Source organism: Haliaeetus leucocephalus, unplaced genomic scaffold, assembly GCF_000737465.1.
Source record: "Haliaeetus leucocephalus isolate CR32 unplaced genomic scaffold, Haliaeetus_leucocephalus-4.0 Scaffold339, whole genome shotgun sequence".
NCBI classification, from domain to species: domain Eukaryota; kingdom Metazoa; phylum Chordata; class Aves; order Accipitriformes; family Accipitridae; genus Haliaeetus; species Haliaeetus leucocephalus.
This window is the reverse complement of record NW_010972775.1, coordinates 12,894,008-12,919,773: the sequence shown is the minus strand read 5'-3', so window position 1 is coordinate 12,919,773 and position 25,766 is coordinate 12,894,008. Positions and strand designations below refer to the sequence as shown.

General features: G+C 44.9%; 1 protein-coding gene and 1 long non-coding RNA gene across 2 annotated transcripts; one reads left to right on the top strand and one right to left on the bottom strand.

The window, feature by feature from the left end:
* Nucleotides 1-2,289: 2,289 nt before the first annotated feature.
* Nucleotides 2,290-20,786, top strand: FSD2 (fibronectin type III and SPRY domain containing 2). The gene is made up of 13 exons (XM_010571921.1): nt 2,290-2,467; nt 4,135-4,916; nt 4,997-5,092; nt 6,133-6,366; nt 7,659-7,681; nt 8,684-8,805; nt 9,875-10,030; nt 11,084-11,218; nt 11,974-12,127; nt 12,511-12,644; nt 14,592-14,724; nt 18,021-18,197; nt 20,534-20,786. Exons 2-13 carry the CDS (start codon nt 4,176-4,178, stop codon nt 20,784-20,786), a joined length of 2,358 nt encoding a protein of 785 aa, XP_010570223.1. The 5' UTR covers nt 2,290-2,467; nt 4,135-4,175.
* Nucleotides 20,787-22,010: 1,224 nt separating this feature from the next.
* LOC104834521 lies at nt 22,011-25,558 on the bottom strand. The gene is made up of 4 exons (XR_774636.1): nt 25,477-25,558; nt 24,344-24,414; nt 22,781-23,124; nt 22,011-22,597 (listed from the first exon to the last, which is right to left on the bottom strand). It is a non-coding gene; the product is annotated as an uncharacterized LOC104834521 (long non-coding RNA).
* Nucleotides 25,559-25,766: the final 208 nt, after the last annotated feature.

The following is a 25,766-nucleotide window of genomic DNA, read 5'->3' as shown; positions in this document are numbered from 1 at the left end:
GGCCAAGGCGGGGCCGACGGAGGGGGGCGGGGCGGGCGGCCCTCACACAGCTGGCACGAAAATAAAGAGTGACATTACGTGAGTGGGACGTGGGGTCTGCGCACCGCGCCCGTAGAGGCTCGGAGTGTGAGAAAAAGAAAAAAGAAAAGAAAAAAAAAGGTTGTTTTTGTCAAATAAGCAGTCGTCTCTGTGAGGAGCGGTAGGCAGCGTGCACAAGACACACATCCCTGCGGGAAGGAGGCGGGGCATTCCCTCAGGGTGTTCCTCCCCGCCGGAGCCCGCCGCCGTTTTCCTGCAGCCCCGGGGTGTCCGCCGTTGACGGCTCTGGCCGCTGGCTGAGGGGAAGCTGCCGCGTGCCAGCGATTTTCCCCCTAGCCGCCGTTCCCTTGAGCCCGGCAAAATTTCACAAGTTGTCCCCTTCTCTGAAACCCCACGCTGCTTCCCTGCGCTTTAAAATGGAGATGCGCGCTACCCTGTGTCAGCCTTCAAGCCCTGGGGGTGGCAGGTGGCCCCAGGCCCCAGAGGCCATGGCCGCAAGCCACCTTGCCGTCAAATGGTGCTTGTCCTTAAGTCAGTCAGCCCTAAGGTGGTCATACTTACTGTACCGCCTGAATACCGCCTCACGGGCCTCTGAGGGGAGCGGAGAGCAAAGGGGTTTTCATATAGCACATCTTTTATTCGGGTCTCATGCGCAAGGCTGAATTTAATTCACGTTAAACAGAATGTTACGGACTTCGGAAGCAAAGCTGACACTACTAGTTTTTCAGTAAGTTAAGGCCTGTAAGGTAGTGTAACTTAACAGTATAAGGGCAAAAATAAGTTCTCGTATGAAAAATTAATACAATCCAACAGCATAAATGTTAACATTTCAGCAAAGGCTACATCGTTTATGTGAAAACATTTCTGCTCTGATCTTACAGATGATAGAGGCACTGTCAGCGGTAATGCAATCATGACTACAAGGGTAATTAACTTGTAATTCCTTACCAAAACAGCAAACAATTGCACGGCTAGAAATGTGAGGAAATGACACCAAGTTTGATTGGAAAAGGAGGAAAAAGCAGAGCTGTGTGAAGATCCAATAGACATTTCCCCTTGTGCTGTCCCCTGAGCTCAAGATGTATATAATACAACGTTCTCAAATGTGCTTAAAAATCTCTTGCCAGCAAGGCTGGCTCAGTAGCATGTTCACAAGCAGAAGATTACGTATGCTGGACAACTGTGGGTTTCAGTGGATACTGTAGCTCAAGTGCTACTGTAATCACAATAATCAGTGGTAATATACAGCCTGGTTTTTATCAGGTGAACCGCTACTGAGCGCAGACTGAAGGGATATGTTCCCGTGAAAACCCTCCCTAGCTGGGCCATTGGCCACTTTCTTCACCATAATTAGCTTTCCAGTTGTCTAGCATACACATACAGAGTGGGGATGTACGTATATGTGTAATAAGTATATGCAACATTATGATTTCTGATTTTTTTCTAAATTCTGAATTTTAATATTTTTTCTAGAATGTGATCTTGATTCCAACTCAACCCCATTAGTAAAGCTTCTGCTAATTTAATAGAGAGAAGGACTTTGCCATTAAACATTTGCAAAGAACAGAACAGATATTTCCATTTAATTGTGCAGCAATGCTGTAAGCATGCATCCAGCCATTTGAGTTAGTTTCTGCAGGATGCACGTTTTGTGTATCCCACACACGATACTCTGCCTAGCACCACAGCCTTGGAAATCACACCCAGAGTCAATGACTGCACTCTGCAGGGTTTATTAATACCACCTCAGAAAGTGAGAGGGTGCTCTGGCTTTAGCGAGGGCTCTCTATAATTTTTCCAAGTACTTCAGATCAAGGAATCAACCTTCAGAGCCTTTTCTCAGTGTATGACATTCATCCTGGTGACACTCAAGTAGCACACTGCTGAAGGACAGCTGGGGCACATCTATATTTGTTCCATTGCTCATTGCTGGCATGTCCCTCTCTGAGCAAAGAGGCGCTCTAGGGTTACGGCAATAAGTCTTCCAACTGCAGTCATAGGAAAGTGGCAGGGAATTGCTTTCATGTGAATTAATTTTTACTAGGCGAAATAAATGTGAAGTTTGATGCCATCTGAGCTATCAGAAGAATTTATGACGTCTTAAGATAGAAGGCAAGTTTTAGGTAGTAACATTCTTTGCTATGTATTTTTGATAATTGATGGTCACGGACTTAAACATTCTTCACTGTAATTGTATCTGTGCCTGTAAACTGAGCAAACACTGAGCAATCATTTGAAAATCTTATTTAGGCAGCAGGGTTCCAGACAAGCTTAATTATGCTCATTTTAATTTATGTAATTTAATTTCATTTTGGTAGGAAAAATACTTGTTAATTCACTTTTCTAGTTAGTAGTAGCTTCTAAAGCAAGCCTTATTGTTATAATTATGGGGAAAAAAGTCTTTGTGGGAGCCAGACAACATTTTCTGGTATGTGTCAAGACCTTTTCTCTGTTTAATATGTTAGAATTTGCATGATTAATTTTATCACCTTTAGCATAAATAGTATTTCTGCCTAACTTCAGTGTTTTTGTCTATAGTAAGATATTGCTAGCTGTAGAATCCACACCCATGTCGGCAGTGCCAGGAGACAAACGGTGAACTTCTATGTGTGTTTTCTTACAGATCCGGTAGGCTGGACTGTTTTCAGTCATTGATATAAAACCAGAGTGGGAAGTTTCTTAGCATTTTTCACCAGTTTGAGAAGTTGCTTTCTAGTAAGTCACTGACTAGGTTGACTTTGTTAGCTAAGTAATCCTCAGGAATATTAGTAAAATATTGATGTAATAAATTTGAGGTGATAGCAAGTACTCGAAACTACAAAGACCATAAAGAGTAGTTTGAAAGTAAAGCTTATGCAAAAGCTTCTACACAAGCTCTGATAACCTTGATGTCTGACTGACCTTTTTGCTTTTTTTCTGTGAGAAAGTAGTTTTAAAGCTTTCATATGCTTCACTTAGCTAGGACTAGATGTTACTATAGGTTCATTAATATTCAGCTGAAATCTTTCCATAAACTCTTCTGATTGTAAACTGCTGATAAAATTGACCTGAGTAGCTTTGTAGCCATGATTTTTTTCGTGCTAGTGAGCAATGGAGGGCTGCGGGGACATTTCAGCTCTGACAGAGCACTGTCTCTGTACTAGCATTGTTTTATGTGCTGTTGTTAATACAGGCTGCTTGGAAGGAGTGGGCTTGGGGAGTCAGCGTTAAAATTGCCTTTGCACCTTTAATGTTGTCCCGTGTGCATCTGCTTTATCATACAGCTTCGCATTTCACATCCACATGCCCTTTTCACACCTCTCTCAATGCACAGAATGGACAAAGTGTGCAAGCTCCAGGTCAGAGCGGACTTCTCTCAGTTCAGGGGTCAATAACCTGCCTTGCTTCCTAGTTACTGTATGCTTTATCATGGAGGTCATCATCAGTCTTTTTTCTGAGCTTCATTTATGTTAGAATACATATTTTCACAGCACCTGAGAAGCCCCAAAGGGCAGAATTTTTCCCTGTTCTATAGAAAGGACCTGAGACCTGGACTTACAATAATATTAAAGAAACCTCAAGTTTCAGTATCAAGAATGGCAACTTGAAAAATCCAGAACAGGATTTTTCAGTGCATTTACTAGTATGTTATGTAGCATCAGTGGTCACAAGAGAGGGCATTCCACAGTATGCCTGACTGACAGTTCAGAAAGAGCACTTGACAGCAGCTGAAGGGTGAGCAGACTTCAAAGCAGGCCACATCCAATTGTAAGGAACAGCACTAAGTCTGCCTGAAGCCCAGTCGCAGCGCTGAACTGAGGACAGGACTACTCCACAGTTGGGAAATCAGACATCAGGGTCACAGATGAGCCACTCAGAAAACATAGGATGCAGAACAGATACAGCACTCTGCTGTGCTTTGCACAGACATGAGAAAAAACAAGCTTCTAGTGGTTTCACTTCAGAAGCTTCACTTAGGAAGCCTACCTCCCCGTGTCTACCTCCAGGCCCTGAGCAGTCCTCAGCCAAACCTATTCTGTCTACATATTTTTAAGCAAGAAAAACTCATATTTGATATCCAAGTATGTAGCTAAGGATCTTTCTTATCTTTTACAGGATTGAGACTCATCATCTCAAAAGCCTCACTGAGGATACCAATGTCATCTAGATCTGGCAGCGCAAGAGAGTATGAAACTAGTGACCGGTCACCCGGTCTTTCAGCTTTCCCACCAGTCCCAGAGTCTAGTGAGTCTGAGGCTGAAGGCTTGATATTTTATCACATGGATCTTTATGGATCAAAAGAGAGGTTTGACATCTTTCCCAAAGAGCTAACTGGTCAAGAAGACAGATCTCTGGGTGATACGAGAAAGGAATCTGCATTGAGTAGCGAAAAATTTCAGCGCTCACAAGAAGCTGGATATGACTTGGAAAAGGAGGTTGCAGAGTTGGCTAAGATGTATGGACTTGATGAGGATAGAGAAAAAGAGCTTGAGCTTCTTGGAGGACATCTGGAGATGGTGGAGAGCAGATGGCCACCTGCTCGCACAGAAAAAGCAGGATCACAAGGCTCCATATATAATGCATCAAAAAGCAGCTCTCCAATGAAAGACCAAAGTCAAAGCACAAAGCAACAGGGACTTCCTGGAGAGGCTTCTCAAGATGAAGAAGAGAACAAAGCCAGAGCAGAGGATAAGGCTGAGAGCCACATAGGCTCTGGAGAGGGGCTTAGCAGCAGTGGCATGTCGGATGAGTGGAACAGTCAGGCTGTCAGTGAGGAGGAAGCAGCAGATGTTTTTTGTTCTACCTGCAAGATGCCAATCCGAGCTTTTGACAAACTGTTTGGTGAGCACAAGGATCACGAGGTGGCTCAGCTCCCCAGTGCTGTGGAAAGTGAAAAGGTAAGAGTAATACAAGTGTACTGCAGTACCTCAGAAACAGTGTTCAGACATACTAAGAATCGCACTGGGTGTTTTGGTAGGAGGAGATTCATAAAAACATGTGCAAGTTGGAAGAGCAGATTGCTCAGGTGGAAAACTTTGCCAGTCACTTGGAGGAAATCTTCATCACTGTAGAGGTAAGGCATTTTTTTCTTGCGCTAATTTTGTGGTACTGGGGTTAGAACAGTTTTGACAGACGTAGTGTTCAGTTGTTAATTAGGTGAGTAATTATGGTAACAGAGCACGGAGTTATCTTGCGGTTTGCCTAGACTGAGGTACTCGGGAAAATTCATCCTAGTGAATTTTTTAAGTGGGCTAGTAAAACCACATTAAGCATTTGCACAGACACTTGCATTCAGAAATAAAGTGACCCCCCCCACTCAGGTTATCTTAGTTTTAAATGGACAAGGACCTGTGATCTAACTAGTCCATCCAGAATGTACCCCTTGTGTTCATTCAGTTTCATTTACAGAGGTGCCAGATACAGGCAAACCCTTGGACCAGCTGCATCGAGCTACAGCACTTCAAGTGTTGTGCTACTGGTTGGCTGATGTCAGCTTGGCCCTGGGGGAAGGGGACCAGCTGGCAGCAAGTCAAACTGAAGCAGTAATTCAAGGCACCTACTGTCTTTTCTCTGCTGCATGTGGCACAGAAGGACATTGGTGCCTGAGCGGTGGGCAGCTGCTGGCAATAAAGCCATGCCTGCTTCTTAAATCTTCCTTCCTAATGCTTTCTCCAGCAGTGAGTGAGGATACTAGCATTAGCTGCTCATCTCCCCCAGCGCAAATCCATGGATCCCACTGGGTTGCCATGGTTTCTGTCATGGAAGGATGTGCTTGACTGTGTTGGTAGAAACACTTGTGAGATTATGGCTAGGATATATCCCTAGTTGTGCTTCCTGGGCTTAGGTTGGAGACAGTTGCCTTCCATCATTGTTTTTATTATAATTTCTGATGCTCTTATGTCTGGAACCAAATCCAACACTCTCTTGTGCCTCAGTGGGGGTGAATGATTAGAATAAACCTCTAAAAATGCAAATTAGTCAAATTACAGCTTCTGTGTACTGGCATTGCCTCCCTGGCAAGGAGAATTTTAGGCAGACCTGAGTAAGATTTTTCTCTGGGTGACTTATGGATCAGGCCTGACACCAAGGAACAAACCCCCAAATGCCTTGCAGGAAAACTTCGGGAGGCAGGAGCAGAACTTTGAGGTGCATTACAATGATGCAGTGCAAGTGCTTGCTCAGAAGTATGAAGAACAGTTGGAAGCACTGGGGGAAGAGAAGAGGCAGAAGCTGGAAGCTTTATATGGGCAGCTGGTCAGTTGTGGGGAACATCTTGACACCTGCAAGGAGCTGACAGACGCAACCCAGGAGCTTTACCTGGAAAATGACAAAGCCAATTTTATGAAGGTAAAGAGCTTTAACTGGCAAGGCCCGTTCTAAATGCTTTGCTGCTTGCAAGTAGTCCCCAGCTGGGAAGTCCTAAGTGGCTTTATTGCTAGAGAGCATTTGGGGTGCTTGGTCCATGATGCTGTCACTGCTCCAGGTGGTTGGCATGGTGGCATTGACTTAGTGGGGCAACAGAATGGGGCCAAAATGCAGAAGCAGCAGCAGCAGAAGTTTGTAACTTGGACGCTCAATGATTTGTGAGTCTCACTGGGTTTCGAAGAGAAGATATCGCTCTAAAAAGCTTATCTCAGGAAACTCTGGAAGCACTTAGTGTTCATTATCTCATGCAGGCTCAGCTCTCTTGCTCTATTCTGGGCTCACAGCCGGCAGGCTGATGCAACCACTTTGGAAGGTGTTTCTTCTTCTTGCTCATTTTGTTGGAAAGTTCAGCTGAACAGGAGGCTCCAAACTAAATACATCAGGAGCTCCTGCAAAGTGATGGATGAATCCCACTGTTGAGGAGGTATCAAGAAGTTATTTTCTTCTAGCAGGTAGAAAAATAATTGGGAAAAAAATGAGAGTTTTCACTGCTGATGAGTGATTGCTCTAATCTGAGTTGTCCTGTGACTCAGCTAGATGGGAGCATTTCTATAGCACAGCCACAGTAACTTCTGAACTGGTCAGTAAACAAATCTAACACCTCCAGTCTGCTCCAATGGATCAGCTTGCTGTGTCACTCCAACCTGCTGAGTTCTTCAGATGAGCTGACTTTTCCCATTCCTCTGCATTTCCGGAATAACCTTATTTTCTCCTTAGCTCATAAAGAGTTTTACATCACCCTTAGGAGCCATTATTCACCAAGAAGTGAATAGCTCTTGGTCATGAGCTCTCAGATGCTTAGGTTTCTCCAGGGACTGTACGTCTGTCTTCCAGTAATCTGCACTTCTCAGAGTCACTCCAGTGCAGATAATTTCACTAAGTTTTTTCCTGAGCTGTTGTTGGTTTTTGTTTGTGAAGGATCTGCTGGCACTTGGGACAACTGAGGAAGGATACAGTCTAGAGCCTAGATGGGTAGACACTGGTCTGATATTGCACGTTACCTTACTGTAAATTCAGCCAAGATCTGTCCATTTGAATGAATGGTTAGGTATGGCTTTGTTCTCAGAGGTGGGTGAGAGCCAGTTAGTTCACTCTAAGGGCTGCATTTGGGACAATTCATGTAAGACAGGTCAACAGCATGATGTAGTCAGACTCTGGACTAATGCAAGAAATGTATCATTTCTGTCTTTAACACTCTCTCTTTTTTTCTACAGGCAGCAGTAACCATGGTTGACAGGTAGTATCACAGTCTGGGATTTTGTGTCACATTTCTTCCTGCTAATTGGACCTGTTATTGGAGACACTTGCATGTTCTGGACTCCGTTCAGGCACACAGATGTTATCTAAGCTACTATCTAGAGCTATTGAAATCTTTAGTATTTCTGGTTTAAACTGCAGCAGGAAAAGATGGTCTAAGAAGTTTAACACTCAAAACTAGTTTTGAGCCAATTTCAAAAAACCCAAAGGGAGAGTTAAAGCATGAATAAATCACTGTTTTCAGCTTAGTCATAAGGAACTAATTTCAGTGACTGAGAAACAGGATTGCTAAAGATCTTGAAAGAAGTGCTCTGGATACAAATCTGACTAAAACTGAGCTCCCTAAATAGATTAGTAACAGGCTTATTTATGCATTAATATAGAAGGGTAGAAAGTCAAGCTGTGGGAGCTCAAAACAGATACTGAAAGATCTTGGAGCAGTTGGAAGAAGTCTTAAGACACAGTAAATCAATTGCAAAAAATATACATTTAAATTGACTGTCATAGTTTGTGAAAACACAGAGAAAAGATACCCCTTTGTTTCAAGTTTAAAACACCTAGAACCATGAGGTCCTGAATTAGTAACAGTGTCATAAATTCAAAATAATTAAAGTCATAGAGCTAATAGCTTGCTTCCCACAGAGGGCTGCTGGGGAAACCTCACTCACCTGCTCAGCGGGAGTGCAGTGTGCAGCAGACAGCTCACTGCATGAGCAGGGCACAAAAAGTACGGTCGCTCAGTCTCCTCAACATCCAGCTCTGTTTGGCATCTTGGAGCACTGATCTGATGTATGGCCATGTATCTCCAAGCAAAGGGCATGGGGAGGCTGAGCTTTGTACAACTATGAAAACGTTATTTTAAGGAAATAGCTGTTATTTTAGAGTTTGTGCTTCTTTTCCTCTTACCAATAGGTATCATAGAAAGGTATCTCCAACACTATGGTACTTCCAGTTAAACATATTTTTTTTCCTACGATTACAGGCTGGAAGAATTCTTAAAGAAAGAAGTGGATTTAGAGCTTTCAACACTGCCAGACTTTGAAGAGCGGGTCATAGATTTCTCTGAAGTTGAACAACTAATGAACTCTATTAATACTATTCCAGGTACTCTTCCTATCTGATCATTATTTCAGACCTATTTACATTTAATTAGGGATATGTATTAAGCAGAAGTCTATTACTTCTTTTAAAGGAGAACTGCAAAGGCAGAATTAGCTTCTCCCTAGTTTTCCCTTTAGATTTTTTTGTTTGCCTATATATACAGAAACACTGGAAGCTATTTTTGGATTTTTTTTTTTCATTTGTTTTCAGTGTAAAATTAACAGAACTGACAAGTTTGGCCTTCCCTGCTTTTGCTGGATGATTTCCTAGAAGACTCACAAAGACTCCCCCCTTCCATTGAGGGGTCACGCATGCTTATTGGTGATAACTTGTCCTACCTTGTAGTTGCTTGAACAAAGTAGAGAGGGACACCAGACTGCTTTAAACAACCTGCACAGCTTCTCTTGATAACCAGATTTCAGTGGCTTGTTCCTCTGCTATTTAGCAAACATTTTTTCTATTATCCACAGGAAACAGAGCAAAACCCAAACAAATTTCTAATAATTAAAAAAATAAAAATACAAAAGCTTTTAAATCTTTTCTGGCACACCACAAATGGTCAGAAAGAATAATATGCATTTTTTTATGCCCATACATTGTGTTTTCCTAAAGTAAAAGAGCATTTGCTACTTGTTTTCTTGTGCTGCTGACCCCATGTTGTACAGCTTTTCCCTCATCTTTCTTCCTCCAGAGGCTCCTCAGCCCCTCGGCTAGTCCACAGCAATGCAGTGCATGTCAGATGTTGCTCCTGCAGGGCTGTACTGGCTTGCTGGGGAACTGCATCCCTCAGAGGCAGGGGAGGTCAAGTTTACGGAGAAGGGTTAGGCTGAGGCTTAGGTATTTTGTTGTTTTGATTTTGATTTGAAGCAAGACTAGTACATACACCAGTGACCTGATTATTATCTGCAACTATTTACAGGGTCACCTCCTAACTTTTTGCCATGTGGGAAGAATATGACCCTATTCAATGCCTAGGCTTTGTGCAAACACCTTTGTGAGAGGGGAGGTGTTTGCCTGTGAACAACATACCATGCTTACACATTCAAAAACTGACCTATTTTCCCCTCTGCAGCTCCTTGTGCCCCTGTGATAAATCCCCAGGCTCCCAATACAGCAACTGGCACCTCACTGAGAGTTTGCTGGGGCCTCTTCTCAGATGATACTGTTGAGTGCTACCAACTGTGCTATAAACCAGTGAGCAACGAGAGGAGCAGTGATGAACAAGCAGGTAAGGAGGCCTGGACCCAAGGGGACACCTCAGCCCTCCACTGGCAAAACCAGCTGGTTCCAAAGTGCCTCTGGACTTGCTGTGGCAACCAGTGCACTTTTTGTGCACTCTCTCTGCCACCAAAACTGTCATATCTGCCACCACATTTCCTGCTTCTGTCTTTGTCATGCTTCCCCAGCCAGGTCTGCCATGCTGTCAGCTGCAGCAGGACCCATCACAGGAGCAGACAGGACGGGGCAGCAGCTGGGATACCAGGAGTGGGAAGGGGACAGTGTCAGGTCTCAACAGTAGCATTTCTTTTCCTGGAAGGCGGGCAGTGCGTTAGATACACATGCGCTGCATCCACTGCAAAGCACAGTATTTTTAGACAGCAAATCATCATATTATCGGCACGCCCACTGAAGCCCCCACAGTCATTTTACAGTTTATCTCAGTGCTAATAATAGGCTGTAACTCCCCATCACCCACATGCACAAAATAGATTCACAGAACTATCCTAAAATGTCCCAGCCTTGTGACAAAACTGCCTTTGCTAATAATATCCTTTTACTGAAAACACCCACTTCTGAAGTGACTTGCTGGAGTCACTTCTCCAGCAAAAGTGGAAGCCAGTAGAGTGCCAAATGGCCAGTTCAGAAAGAAAGGCAGAACCTATCTAAATTTTGTAAGATGAAGAATGAGAAATGAGTAGGGAAATAGCTTCAGGTCTTGTTCCACTGCTGGGATGAGCTGACCAGACAGCATCCCTGGATTGGGAATGTGCAGTGTCTTTTTAGAAAAAATTCAGTGACAGATGGGTGACCTTTTTTTCTGGTTTTTTTTTTCTGAGTGGTATGGCTCCTTCAGAAGCTGATGCATTATCTGATTTATGCCTCCTTAGAGGAAGGCATGGTAAAACAGCCTGACAGCTAATCAAAGGGTATGGAGCACAAGGAGCTCTCTTGAACTCAGTACACAAAACAATATGCCTCAACTCCATTATTTGAGGCAGCTTTGGGGAAGAGTGGGTAACTGTGTAAAGGCACTGTAAATGCTTTGTTGTTTTCATTTCAGAGCATACACTGAAAGTCAAAGAAACATACTGCACCATTACTAATCTGTTGCCGAATACACAGTATGAATTTTGGGTCAGTGCTTTAAATGCCTCTGGTATCAGTCCACCAAGTGAAAGAACAGTTTATGTAACAGGTAAAAATATTTTATTCATACAACTATGTGACCTTCATAGTGAAATTCATAGTCATCTCTGAATTTTATGCCAGTAATGCTTTCTGGGCGTTTTGTTTCTTCTGATGTAAGTCTACTGACTGCATGGGAATTTCTTACTTTTCTTTGGAGAGCCTATCAGGCCAATTGTCCCTGTTTTAGAGTTGAAGAAACAGAAGCACAGAGACAAAATAAATTATTTAAATGCAAGCATGTAGAAGAGCTGGGAATAAGGCTCAAGTCTCCCAGTTCTGCCAGGTGGATGCCAGCCCTCCTTTTATTGGCTTGTAGGTATTTTGTGGATTCACCTCCAATGCTGCCCTTTGTAACTGCAGTTCAGACAAGCATATTTTGTGAAATCCTGATATCAGATTGAGCAAGTCAGAGTGAGACTTTCAAGCACTCGTTCCAGATGTCTTTGACATCATAGAGCAGAGAAGAGATGCACCTTTATGACAAAGATAAAACCAATGATAGAAAGAAGATGGTTGTGTAATCAGTCCCTATCTATGTTACTGCTCTGATTAATTCTCTTGGGACCTTTATAGTCCAAATTAAGTCTTTGAATAGTACTGTTAATCACTGTGCCTGCTGTTTATTGTCCATAGGGGAAGCAGGTTTCTTTAAATATATAGTATTAGTAAACAACTCTGTTCTATTTTATAAGTCTTCAAAGCACGTGTGTTGCAAACGTCTTCAAGCAACAGCTTAGAACTGTTCTTTTGCTTACTTTTTAGCTCCTTCACCACCTACCATAAAGAATAAAAAGATCCGGAGCTGTGAAAATGCAGCACTGGTGTGCTGGGAATCTAGAGACATGAACCCTGTTGACTCCTACACGGTTGAATTGTCCAAGCTGACAGATGAAGAAAATGGTGATACTATTACTGAGTGAGTCACTATTCTACCAAGTCCATGACCTGTAGAGTTGAAACCATTTCAAGTCATGTGGCATCAGATAGCACTAAGAAAGGACTCATGACCCTTTGGTGAATTCACCTTTATAAACATTTCTCTTAGTAAAATTAATTGTATAAATGTTAATGGAAAATGACTATACAGTGTATGGGAGAAGGGGAGAAACAAATGTAAAAATCTGCATAGTCTATCACAGACTCTTGCCCCTGCTACTGACAACTGTACAAGTAAAGTGTTGTTGATGGGTTAAAAGAGAAGCCGATCATGTAATTTCTTCTTTGTTGTTCAGAAAAATTATCTCAAAGGCCTACCTTTGTTCTCTACCCTGTCATTTTCCATGGATTTATTTTCTGTAGATCTATTGTTGGGATTCCTAACTGTGAAGTCCTAATTCACCTCCAGCCAACACAAAGCTATCGCATCTGCATTAGAGCCCTAAACCTGGGTGGTTCCAGTGAAAGAAGTGAACCTGTCCTGATACACACCACAGGTAATGTACAGCTCAGAACAACTCCAGCAGCCTATTGTAGCATCTATTTTCTCAACAGAAAGATTCCTGCTGGTTTCAATGGCCTCTGGATCAGGTCCTAATCTCTTACATCTAATTACACATCTGGTAACCTTTTAGGAATGAAAAAAGCACTTTTTGTAACAATAAGTGCATTGCTTTAGCTCTGTAATTTAAAATTATTTCTGTCCAGTACATTTGATACTTGAAAGTTACTAATTTCTAAACATTTTAAAAGACAATATCAACCCAACGCCCCCAGATGTTGCCAGCTTGCCAAGTACTGACAAACCAATGAAGCAAGTTGTAGTGTGGTTTTACTTTACTTCAGAGATTACCTTGTAACAATGCTGCTGCTGGAAAGTAGGGCTGAAACAGTCAGCAATTTCCAGAGTCATTTGGATATGTAAACTCTTCCTCTATATATATTAGAATGTCTCCAGTTTGCTTGGGGAAGCTCTGAAGGCTGGTTCCCTTTATTCATCAGGAAAAAGGCAGTCCAACTTTCAGCTGGAAGCTTTGCTTTTAGTAACTAACATAGCATTATCATCTCTGCTCTCCGTGTCACACTGGGCAGGGAATAACCTTGTCCCCCAAAGGGAAGCTGGAAGCCCTTTTCCCTCCCAGCCATCTAATCAAAGCTCATTTTAGTGAGTTTTAGGTAGACACCTGTTTTCATCTTCACCACTGCTATAATGATGCTGCAAATTCACTCGGGTGTCTCAAACCTCCCACATCACTCTCGGATGCATTCACACCATACCTGTGTCTCTTCTGTCCTTACCTTCTGTGACAGATTTGCAAATTGTTCTTATTCAGCAACCTGACCACACCCCCATTAATCTGTGAAAGGCTATGTTTCAGTAAGAAACCTGTCTGCTATGCATCAGTGCCACCACAGAAAAGAAATGGTCATTCTTAAATCCCTGGAGAGGAAGACTGTCATTGTGTTACCATTGTCTGTGTGTATTTCAGCTGCTTAAATCAAACTCAATGTTTGAAATTGCCAATTCTGCTTGCACAGCATGTGTTTGTTTTCAGCAGCACATGCCTGTAATTGTCCCATCATTGTTTGTATTGTATTTGCATTGAAGTAACTTGCAGTTTGATTATAATGATTTCATTTGGGATTAGCATGGAGAGATTTATCCTCTCTGAGTCTACATTATGCAAACAGCTGATGCAAATTGATCTGTCAGCTGCAAGCGCTCACCTCCAACACTGGAAATGACCTTTGATTCTTACTTACTGGGGTGGATACACAAACACCAACTACAAACAGCAGCTGTGACGCACATGGCTGCTCATCAGAGTGCAGTGCATCAGACCTGCTTTGTGAAGTCTCCAAAGGGAGAAAGGCAGAAGTGCTTTTATCCTGGGCTGGCTTAGCTGACTTACCTCTCTGAGGGCTGATCTGATGAGGAGGTGCTGAAGCATGAGGGATGCTGCATGTGGCACCTTTGTAGAGATCCCTTCTCTTCAAACTGTGGTCAGCATTTATATGGAAGAGTGAGGCCATGGAGAGGCCTTTAAACCCCCCTTCTCCTTTCAGTGATTAAAAATAGATCACTTCAGCTCTGACGAAGATGACTTGAAGCCAGACAGTCCATTCCAGGGAGGACCCCTCATCTTTGAATAGCTACTTCCTGTGCAATGCCTGCAGCTTTGAGCCCTGGCTGGGTTCAAAACCAGGTTAAGGCCCCTTTTCTGCTTTTCACAAGGCTGTAACTAAACAGTGTTAAGCTGTAAAACACCCATTTATTTGAAAAACTCCAAATGGACAACCTTGTCCTCTCAATGTCAGCCACAGATTCCTTCCAAAGCACTGGTTAATCTTTTTGTGGATCCAAACATTTCACCGCACACTTGCTGCAAACCCTAATTCCATAAGGAGTTGCTGGAGTTACCCTCAGGCATTCTCTCTTGCAGGCACCTACTTCTGCCTTAACGAGGACACAGCCCATCCTTTACTGGCGATTCTAGATGATGGATTTACAATAGCATGTGATGAACTGGAAAACCCAGAGTGTGATCTGCCTGTCTATGATAACAGCTTTACGAGGTATATGGAAGAATTTCAGGTGCAACTAACTAATGCATGTGGTTTGTGGCTGGTATGCCCATGACACACCCCTACCTTGAATTTAAATCCACTAAAAAGGTTTACTAGTATTGCAGCTCTCCTCACTTTCAAGCCAAGCACCGACCAAGTAAAACTTCCAGAATGTATGTGTGTGTATAATGTATAGTGGTTTTTTCTGTCTTGGTTTTTGCATAAGTGACTATGGTTGTCTTCAGTTTTAGACACTGCAAACATCTTTGTTGGTCATTCTAAAATACAGATTAGTCATCTTTTAGAAAATCAGATTTACTTTAAGGTATTTCAGGTTGGGCTCCTAAGATAACTATTCAGTTTGAAATGGTAGGCTTTCCCCATAGTTCCTTGGAGAGTAAATCTCCATATCAATTTACCCAGGCCCCATAGTTTCACTGGGGTTATCGTTCCTGAGCACCATTACTGAACTCCCTGTGGCTTGCTGCTCTTTTCTGAGAATTTCTAGGGTAACTAATACATATTATCTACAACATCTCCCTTTGCATGATCTGTGCACCAACTTCTATTAAATTCCAAAACTTTCCTCCCATTTAGTTCTTTACAGAGCCCCAAAACTGCAGAAAAATGTCACAAGAAAATAAATAAATCAAACCCCATATACTTTTAATACAGCACTAGTGGGATTTAAAAAAAAAAAAAAAAGGAAAGGCATAATTATTAGGTTCTCTCTTAGTTACAGTGATCCAGCACTTGTACACTTCCAGGACTTGAGGAGCTGCTCCTCTCTGCTGGCTGTTGCTCCCTCTCTCCTGCCCCTTCCTCTGCAAGCTGCCAACGTGATAAAGCCTTGCACATAATGTGCAGGAGTCTGCTCATCCTTCCTTGGTCTTGGTTTCACACGTGGAGATTTGGTAGCTGTTTTTATATAGCTCTGTCCAATGGAAACCACTGAACACTCATCTTATGTAAAACTTGTTCACTACAGTGACTGCTACAGAATGGGCAAAAAAACCTCTTGGTGCTTTGGGCACCTGACTCTCTTCTTTGAAAGAAGCTTCTGTAGTTCAAAGCATAGCTGGTCTGTTTGTTTGTTTTTTTCAAATAGATGCCAGGAAGTGTCTAATGGGGCTTTCAGCAGCTCTCACTGATTTTGTGAGTTTAAATCTCTCTCTCTAGCTGCTCTTTGGAACTTAAGCATCACTTCGAAATTAATGCAAATTCATAAAGAGGATTACAGATGCAGCCAGCCACAATTATGTCCAAACCTGCTTACACATGTTGGACACACTGAGCTAAATTTGAACAGGTATTTAAGTGCAAAAGCAAATGCTAAGGAAAGGAGAGGGATCTGAATACTTACCTCTTGCTGAAAGATCTAGCTGATACTATTTGGGCCTACAGATCCTACTTTCAAAAAAGAATTAGGCCCTTTGCCACTGAAATGAGAGACTTAGCTTGCTGAAATGCATGTTTCCAGTCAGAACCACAGAAACAGCATATAACCAGGACAGGCATCTGCAGACACAGAATAATACAAGCCCTTAATAACTTAGTCCCTCCATGGAAATGCAGTGTTACTAGAGGGCTCGGTAGAAAACAGCCAGGAGACAGATGATTCTCTTCATTAAAGCCATCATGGTAAGCCTAAATGGGATTTCATCCCACTTCCACAGGGTGCTTTTATGTTTCACATAAACAGCCAGAGCTGGCACTCATCTCATTCTGAACTCTGAGGCTGAGTTTTTGATGTCACTGTGAACTTTCAGAAGCCTCTTTCATGCCAAGATACTGTGGAAAAAAAAAAAAAAAAGAAGAAAAAGCTCCCAAGCTGAAATGACTAACACTCATACTACAAGGAAATTACATCGCAAACTCTTCTTTCTGAGGTTTGATCTCTGAAACGCTAATGTGTTTCCTAACCACAGCAGCTCCTACAGTCTGACTCAGGTTTGCCTTGGTGGCTTTGCAACTCTCATTACTATGGTAATATTTTGTTCACAGATGTTTACCCATCCATTTTGCATCATTCCTTTTCCTTCTCAAGCTGTAGCAACACAGTCCTGATTTTAGCAGCCTTTAAGCTATTCCCAAGACATCTACATGCACTTGCAAGAACTGTACACTTGCTTTAAGTGATTGCTGCTGAGGTGGCACAGAGTACAGCTATCTTGCCGTGCATGCCTGTCCTTACATGTCACGCCCTCTGAATGCTGAGTGCAGCTCTTTCTCAGCATTACCTAGAGGTAGAGGAGCTCGTAGTGTCTGCCAGCAACATCCTTTGCCTTTGTGACTTACAACTTTAGATGACCCTACCACAGAAACATACCAGTTATGTGTGACTCCCCATCCAAACTGAAGGTGTGTTTTGAAACCTGCTACCCCTGTGATGCAGCAAAGACAGCTAATATACCATGTACTTTTCCTGAGGAAAAGCTGGGGTGTAGTCTTACAAGATTCATGTTGCCATCTTAAACCAAGTTAGGGTGTTTCAGAAGCATTGGCATGGGTTATTTTGCCCAACTTTCTTGCTTCAGAACCTGTTTTTTTGCAGACTTGCATCTTCAAAGCACCCAGCTCCTCTAACTCTGAGACTCTGCCTGTAAGTCAAGCTGAAGGCTCTCTCTGTGGTATATTGTCTTCGTCTCTCCTACACATCTTTTTGAAGAGTTATCTTCTACATGGTTCCTATCATAAAGGCTAGGAATGACAGTCTACTGTTAAAACTTTTCATGGCCCAGGTACCTAAGCATATTCTAAGCTCTTCTACTGTGTTCAGTTCTTGCTCGTCTCTCCAAACACAGCATAGTTAGGTCGTCTCCTTCCCATCTGCCCCAGGAGTTTCATGCTGTTACAGTGCTCAGTTCCTAGTGGTGAGTGACATTTAAAGCCCTGGGCTGTTTGGGAAGAAAACAGAAAATCTGTAGCCGTTTTCCCCTGCTATACTGGGGTTCACCAGGGCACCCTCTTTTCTAGCAAGTAATAACTTTCCCGGAAAACCCAGGCAGCATAGGATGTTGTTCTCCCCTATTCCTGAAAGTGCCCAGGGCACTTATTTATACAAAGCTACTCACAGGTAAAAACAGGGTAGGTGTCACAAAGAAACCTGCAGGTTCTGTGTCAGGTCCTCAGCACATGGACTTTGCTGCAGTCAAAAATCCATGCTACATGCACTGCTAAGGAGACAGCAAAAGTGGCTTTTGTTTATTGGTATGTAATGTCCAGGTACATTACATACCTAAAGATTGTAAGTAGCATTGCAGAGAGTCCCTGCCAAAGCACATATTCCTGTCTCTCTCCCACAGGTGTATTGGGATCCTGGGCAGTCTGATCCCATTTCCAGGAAAACATTACTGGGAGGTGGAAGTTGAGGAAGATACAGAGTACAGAATCGGCGTGGCTTTTGAAAACACTCCGAGACATGGTTATCTGGGGGCAAACAACTCATCCTGGTGCATGAGGCATATCATCACACCTTCAAGGTAAGGGCTGTGGAGGCTACAGGTCTCCTACAGGAACACGTCCTACCTGTACACCTGCAGGCAGAGCAGCAGAGAGCTCCTGCTTGCAGGGGGCAGCCAGAGGTTTTATATCAAAGCCCAGACCAAGCACTTGACCAGGGGCCTCTGATGTTCCACCGTTGGCACTGTGAGCTGGTGTTGTAAGGATACCGGAACCTTTTAGCAAATTCTTCTACTTAATGACATTCTCACGTTGAAATAGGCAGTTCCAGAACAATTCTGGATAAAATCTGCATTACAGAAGTTAGCTGTAAAGGCCTTGTTTTAGGTCACTGAAACCCAGGTGGGAAGACAGAGAGTAATAGATCCATGTAACCTAGAAACTACATATCTGGCAAAACCCAGATGCATGCAACTGTTTTTGATCTCTTTCCTACCTATGGAAGAACCTAAAAGCCATATCTGCATGCAGAAATGCCAGCTCCCCGTATGCCTCAGCTGAACCTGCTGGCTCTCCCCCTGATGCTATTATTTTAGCGTCATTGCCTTTGACTCCCATGTGAGACTTGGGCACCCTGTGAAGCACCCAGGAGCAAGAAAACAAGTCACACCCCCAGGCATCCCCGAGTATTGCCTACTGCCTGCCTGAAGGGCTCACCACTCAGCCTGCAGGAGTTGCCAGGGTGCTGCTGGGTCCCCTTGAACAGGGAGCCTGGACACCACCTGAGTGCCCTCAGCATGCACAGTCAGTAAATGGTAAGGATGGCATCGCATGGACCCAAACCTGCATGTCCTCTGCCTGCTGGTACACAGGGAGGTTTTACATGCAGCTCAGTTGGCTGGAGCACACCCTCCTCCCCAGGCGCCTGCTGCTCTTGGCTCCCCAGCAGTTGGCCTGCTGCACAGCCAGAATCCTTAGCAGTGCTGGCATTCGCCTCCCACAGAGCAAGAAATGCTGCTTAATGAGGGAGACCAAACCCACTAAAGCTAATGACTCTCCCATACCCTGCAGACAGGCTAATTTGACTTCCTTGCTATACTGAGCTAAGAGGTACACTAAGGTTTGTTCTCATTCTTCTGGAGCAATGAGTACGGACTTCAGAGAGAAAAGGGAGCTGGGCCATTGCTCAGTTTGACTCACTGCCATGCCCATTTCTGCAGGGAAATTTTCTCAGGCTTGAGTGGTGTGGGTGGAGAAGGTGGTTAGTGAAGAAGCTGGCCCTTACGAAATACCAGATAACTCACTTCAGCTGAATAAATCTTCTCATTTCTGCTCAGAAAGGCACATGTTCCCATAGAAGTCTCATATTTTTGGTTGCAGCGTGCCACACTAGGGAGAGCTGTTTGAGTAACTGTCAAATGACCTCAACGTTACTCGAAGAGCGACTACACGGGGAAGAGGGCTACCCTCATGACAAAGCTGCTTATGTACAGAGCACCTTCCTGGCCTCCAACAATCCAGTCCAGGAATCATAATTAAAAGAGGTCACCCTCTAGAAGATGAGCATGAAGAGTGGAACTTCCCCATCAGCACCGCCCTGGCTGAGCAGGGAAGTCTTGTAGGAAAAGCAGCCAGAAACATCATTTAGAGAGTGGGGTTTGAAAAATGATGTCCAATAGTCTGGAGGATGCCTAGCCACACTGTGAGTCAGGCAGCCTCTGCCCAAGGGATTACGCTCTCCCGCTGCTGCTGCTGTAAGTGTGGGTGTGAGCAGTTCCCATAACGTTGGCAGGAAAGATAGCTCAGTACCACAGACCCTCGGGGAGCAATTGTGCAGCATGGCAGGGCCAGGAAGGACAGGACCGTCATCACACCAATTGCCTCGGCAGTGCCTACAGCTGTATAGCAGCAAGGCTGAGGAGACCACAAGTGTTGTTCCAGGGCAAGCCTAACTGGCCTAACAGAGCACAGCTCCTTCATGGAGGGACTACTTCAGGTTAAACCTAGTGGCAAGGGTGCACCCTCTGATTTACAGGGGAACCCACGCTGTGCTCTGAGACACGGAAAAAAACAGAAATCCCATGTTGTGCTCTGGCCTCGTCCATATCTAAGGGCTACCACCCAACTATTCGCAGACAGACTGGGATATGAAACAGGAGGCCTGTTACGCAGGCTACACAGGCAGGTCTGAGCACTGCAGGATAAGGCTGTGGAAGCGCAGAGCACACCACTCCTCGGCAAACACAGCCATTGCTCAGCAAAGTAGATGGGACTGGGGCAGTAACCACAGGGCACACAGGAGGGATGGGACTGTGAAGCAGGAAGCATACCCTGGAACACACCTATGTGCACAAAGTGCTTCCCTTTGAGAGCAGCCAGGGTACCCTCAAGTTTTTTGTCTGTTTCTTACCTACAGGCACAAGTACGAATTCCTGCACAGTGGGATGACACCAGACATCAGAATTACTATCCCCCCAAGAAGGATTGGCATCCTGCTGGACTATGAGAACTGCAGACTGTCATTTTTCAATGCAGATATTGCCCAGCACCTTTATGCATTCAACTCGCATTTCCAGCATTACGTCCACCCTTGCTTTGCTTTGGAAACACCTGGTATCTTACGGATACATACTGGAATTGCAATACCCCCATGGACTGCCCTCCCATAACCCGTGTTCTGCAGCTCCCACATCTACACATAACCTGCATTGAGCAATGCCCTCTTTCAGCATTAACTGCTCCATCACACTCCCTTATAAACCAGCTCTCTCCCAAGACAGACAGCAAAGCAACCCTGACCCAAACCAGCCGCCACGCCTGAGCCCTGATGACAGTTTCTGTCCTCTTAGGCAGGATCTTAGGAGAAAACCGTTATGGTCACAAGATCCATCAGCATCCCAGAATTCTCCATTTAGAAATAGATACCATCCTTCTCAGAGGTGACACTGTCACCAAGCAGCAGTGGCAGCTGAATCACTGGTTCCCCCAGTACCCATTTGAGGCCTAGGGAACTCCCCTGTTCCAGAGCGATCATTAATTCCACTCTTCTGTCTGCTGAAGAGCCAAAAATTCAAAGAAAAACAAAAATAGCAAAAGGCATAATCACTGTACAGCTGCTCGACAGAGCTGAAAACACTCCAACCATGAAGATGATCTCACAATCAAGTATTCTTGTTGCTACATGAAGTCTGTGACACAAGGTAATCAAATACGCCTCCCTTGTGTGTGAACTGTTAGCAGTTACCATACACAGTGAGGCTTTCTGAAATACCCAAGCATGCACTACAGTCTCAAATATTAAAAGACATTTTTACAGAATGCCCATGCTTCCCATTCATTCATCCAGGGAAAAAAACAAAAAAACCAACCGAGGCCTTTTGCAGTGCTTGATTGCCCCTACAGAGAAACCAAAAACATAATTTTTAGCTCGTTCTTTTTGGCCATGCTCACCTCCACTTGGGTATATCCTCCCCACCTACAGATCTGTTCTCCCGCCTCAGCACTGAAGAATTCTCACCCGGATGCCGTGCCCTTGAAGCTCTGGGTGTCCAGTGGGGGCTGGAAGTACTCTGGCCCAGCATTCCACTGAAATGTCCTTGTTTAGGCTTCATTTCCAGGCACTACACCATCAGGCACTGCCTGTCAAGCAGGCTGGTCTAGCTCTAAACAGCCTCATTCGTGTATGTCAAAGCTACCTGAATTCAATCAAGAGTCATTAACAGAGAATCTTTTCCACAGATTTATTGCACATTCATTACAAAAAATCATTGTTTCAAGTTTCCATTCCAGGCAATAGTCAGGAATGGGCAGCGGCCTCTACAATATACAGGGTCTTACAAATAAACACAGCCTAGCAAAACTGAAGAGATTTGACGTAGAATTGCATGCCAAAAGCTTGTCTGTTCTTCCCCAAAGAGCTTAAAAAAAGTCTCCCCAAAATAGGCTTTGCAGCAACCATAAAAACAGGAGTTGAATATGTCATTACAGCAGTGATTAGTACCATCTTCTCTGGGGTATCTATTTGTTTTGCAAGCCTCAAAACAAGAGAGGTTTAGCAACACTGAGCTATGTAAGTACAGAGTCATTTCTTGGCCTACCAGGAATTCAGAGATTTCCAGGGCAGAAAGGGTTATTATGGTCACTTTGTCAGACCTCCTGTAAGGCAGGCCAGAGACTTTCAGTTGCTATGTCTTGCACTGAGCACAACTCGTGTCCACCAGAAACAGGTGACTCAGCCCGCAACCACTGCCAGTGCAGCAGGCAGGAGATGGCCACATGAGCCCAGCCGACATTGGCAAGGCCATACCAGAGAACAGCAGCTAAACCGTACAGCTACTCTGCCAGGGAATGAAGCGGCGAGAAAGCACCATTCTTTGCTTAAAAATGTGTGCCTTGATACAGGGTCCAACTGCCACCACCCACTGGAACATGTTTTACCTTTATCTGCCAAAAATAGAGCGCCACACTCTCGAGTAGGTATCTGAAAGAGTAAAACACACGAGTATCAGAGCAGAGGTATGAGGATGTCTGAACCACCCAAGAAAGCCTTTAGTGCAGAAAGGCTGCTGGTGACCCTGACGATTCTGATGAAAGCAGATGTTCTGTTGCAAACAGTCCCACTGCTCCCCACCAACAGCTTTCACCTCAAGTGTTTAAACCACACCTGTATCCTGGCGCCAGGATTAGCCGTTCACTTCAGATGATACAAGAACCCAATCCAAAATATTTTTCAACTGGTGAACTGCCCTGGGAGTCCCCGGGGTTTCACAACCCCTTCAGAGGGCTGCTGCAAGGACAGATTTTCTGAGCTAAACACAAGGTGCTCAGAAACCCTTGGAGTGGGACTCTACGGGTACCAAACAGCTCCATCACTACATTGTCAGCCTGATGAATCTGCTGGAGAATGCAGGTCTGATGGCTAAGTATGGAGCAGCCTGCTCAGCAGAATATGACTCAGTTGTCATTGCTAGGCATGGTACAGGACAGCTAAGGCAGCAACAGAAATATCTGGAAAAAAACCCCAACAAATTAACAATAATTGGCTACTAGGTTAAAAACAATATGGGAAATGAGTTTGCATGTTTCTGTTTAATAAAAGCTTCACCTGTCAGCAATAACCCAAGCACTTCCTCCCTTAGGAATCCCAACCTTGTCACTTAATACAGCAAAGGAAAAGGCATGAACAACCTCAATTTTTCAAAATGAGCTGTCACTGTGAATTACCTTTATATACATCCTTTACAGGGAGGCCACCACTTCCACTACAGGGTCTACTGATCAGACCAGTACAGCACCCAAGCTGGAAGTTCACATCAACCTCATCTTTCTGTATAAGCCCACCAGACAGGGGGAAGTGTAGGACACCTGTGAGACTGTAAGGGCCAAACCTGGAACAGAACTGGAAGCTGTATTTGACAGTAAAAGGGGAGTCTCCTAATGACACTAAAGGGCATTAACAAGTCCAGCATGGTACCTCAAGGCAGACTAACATGAAGCGTATTTAGTTTATCTGGAAACCTAAGTATAGCACTGATCTTGGAGAACTGTGTTGAGCTGTTGATCTGAGAGCTATTTCTTTCCATTGAAAGGTCTCTCAGATGAGGCAAAACCAGTTCTCATCTCTGCCCTGTCTACAGGAACTCAGGCTCACTGCTGAACTAGATCACGCGAAAAGACAAGTTAAAAACGTCCTTGTCTCTGACAGTGAGTTATGTGCTGCAAGATACATTTTTCCTGGTACCTCTTGGCGTTTTTCTTCCTGTTCCTTTCCACTCTGCACATTTACTGGCACACAGCAAAATTCACCCTCCGTGAAGGACAGAAGCTCATGCCTAAATCTCTGGTATTGGCCATCTGAACCCCACAGGCTGCCCTGATTTGCAGCAGTGATCTACGTATCCCTGCAGAGCTTGCAGCAGCAGCAACTACCAAAGGATGGGACACCCCCAGGTACACCTCACCCAGCAGCTAACTGGGGACTTTGCCAGGGCTGCCCAAAGGCCCTTGGGCTTAGAAGGAATCACCCTCAAACCCTTTTAGGGTGAGCAAAAAGGATGACTTTTTCCAATTCCCTTCTGTTCCCTCTTGATTTAAAATAGCAGAACACATTGTTGCCACTGGAGGGCATCACACAAAGCCCTTTCATAAGGCTGCACCCGTTATGAAGACAGGTTTACGCAAACATTCTATGGTTAAACAGGCAAGTTATGGTTTCCAAACTGGTTACCATAATCCTTCAGCACGTCCAGCGTCCCTCCTCACCCAGTCCTGGAGCCAGGAGCAGCGGGACCCACGGGCCTGTGAGCAAAAACACAGAGGTGAGACAATGTCAAAAGTGCAAATACAACAACACGCAATACAACAGCCCTGAAATATGGCTTATTGTGTTCGATTCAAACCAAACACACCCACCATTTTCTACAGAAACACCTGACTTTTAACTTGCTCCCTCTAATTGCTATTAAAACCTTGTAGGTAGATGAAGTAGGTCCTGACTTTCACTCACAGGCAGGCCTTGTTCTTCCACCATTTAATTTAGGAGGATAGTATCAGTGGAGTCCATATAATGTCACTGGCTCCACTTTCTTAGTCCTCCAGATGAATCTCTGCAAGAAACTCCTGGGAAGTCTCAGGAACTGAGTGTGCTCTCACAAAGACGACTGCACAGCCTAACCACCCAGCCTGCCTTCCTGACCTGGAAGGCAATTCCCCATTCCTGCCCTCAGGCTCGGCTGTATCTTTGTAACTGCCCACTTCTGCGTTCCAAGAGTAACCAAGACGACTCATCAGCAATGCAAAGCAAAGCAGCCCGGGACCATGCAAAGGTGAGGCTCCGCTTCCCATTCAGCTCAGCACCTGGATTCCACTGACTCACTGCAGAGTCCTGGGACAGCCCAAGACACAACGCTGACTTTTTGTTAAATTTCCTCTCCATTGCTTTTATGCCGGTGTGCTCAATTGCCAGTATATATTGGCACTCAGCCGTCCTGGCCCCAGCTTACTTAAACCTTTTCCAAGCAGGCTTATGTTTTAAGCTTCACTCGTTCTGATGCAAGCAATACCGAGGCCATCAACTGCTTCACAAAAAGGGGCTGCACTCTCTGCCAAAAGGGTGCTTATCCCACACCGAATAAAAGCGTTTCTCTGCAGACGCAAAGCTGTGGCTTAAACGCAGCACCAGAAGGGCTGCGGCAGTGAAGAGCGGGGTCTCAAGCCAATTCATAAACCCCAAACCCGCCGGCAGCCCCTCCTCACGCAGGGCCGGTCACGCTGCCGCAGGCGCTGCCCGAGGCAAGCCCTGCCTGCAGGCAGCAGGGCCCAGCGGGCACCACCGGGAGCAAGGGGCCGGGCAGCGCTTACCTGCCGCCCCGGGGAAAGGGCTGCGGGAGGAGCGCCTCTTCACCAGCCCCGGCACGGCCACGGCCACGGCCACGGCCGGGCGAGACGCACGTCACGGCGGCAGGTCCTGCAAGGCGCCACACGCGTAACGAAGACGGCCGCAGGCAGGAGGCGGAGAGCGCGGCGCACGCCGGGAGCGCGGCGGGCGGCTCCTGCTCTGGGAGCGGGAAGGGCGGCCCCGGAGGGCGCCCGCCCCACAGGGCACCCGCTCTGGCGGGAAGGAGACGAGGCCCGGCCCGGCTCCGCGGGGC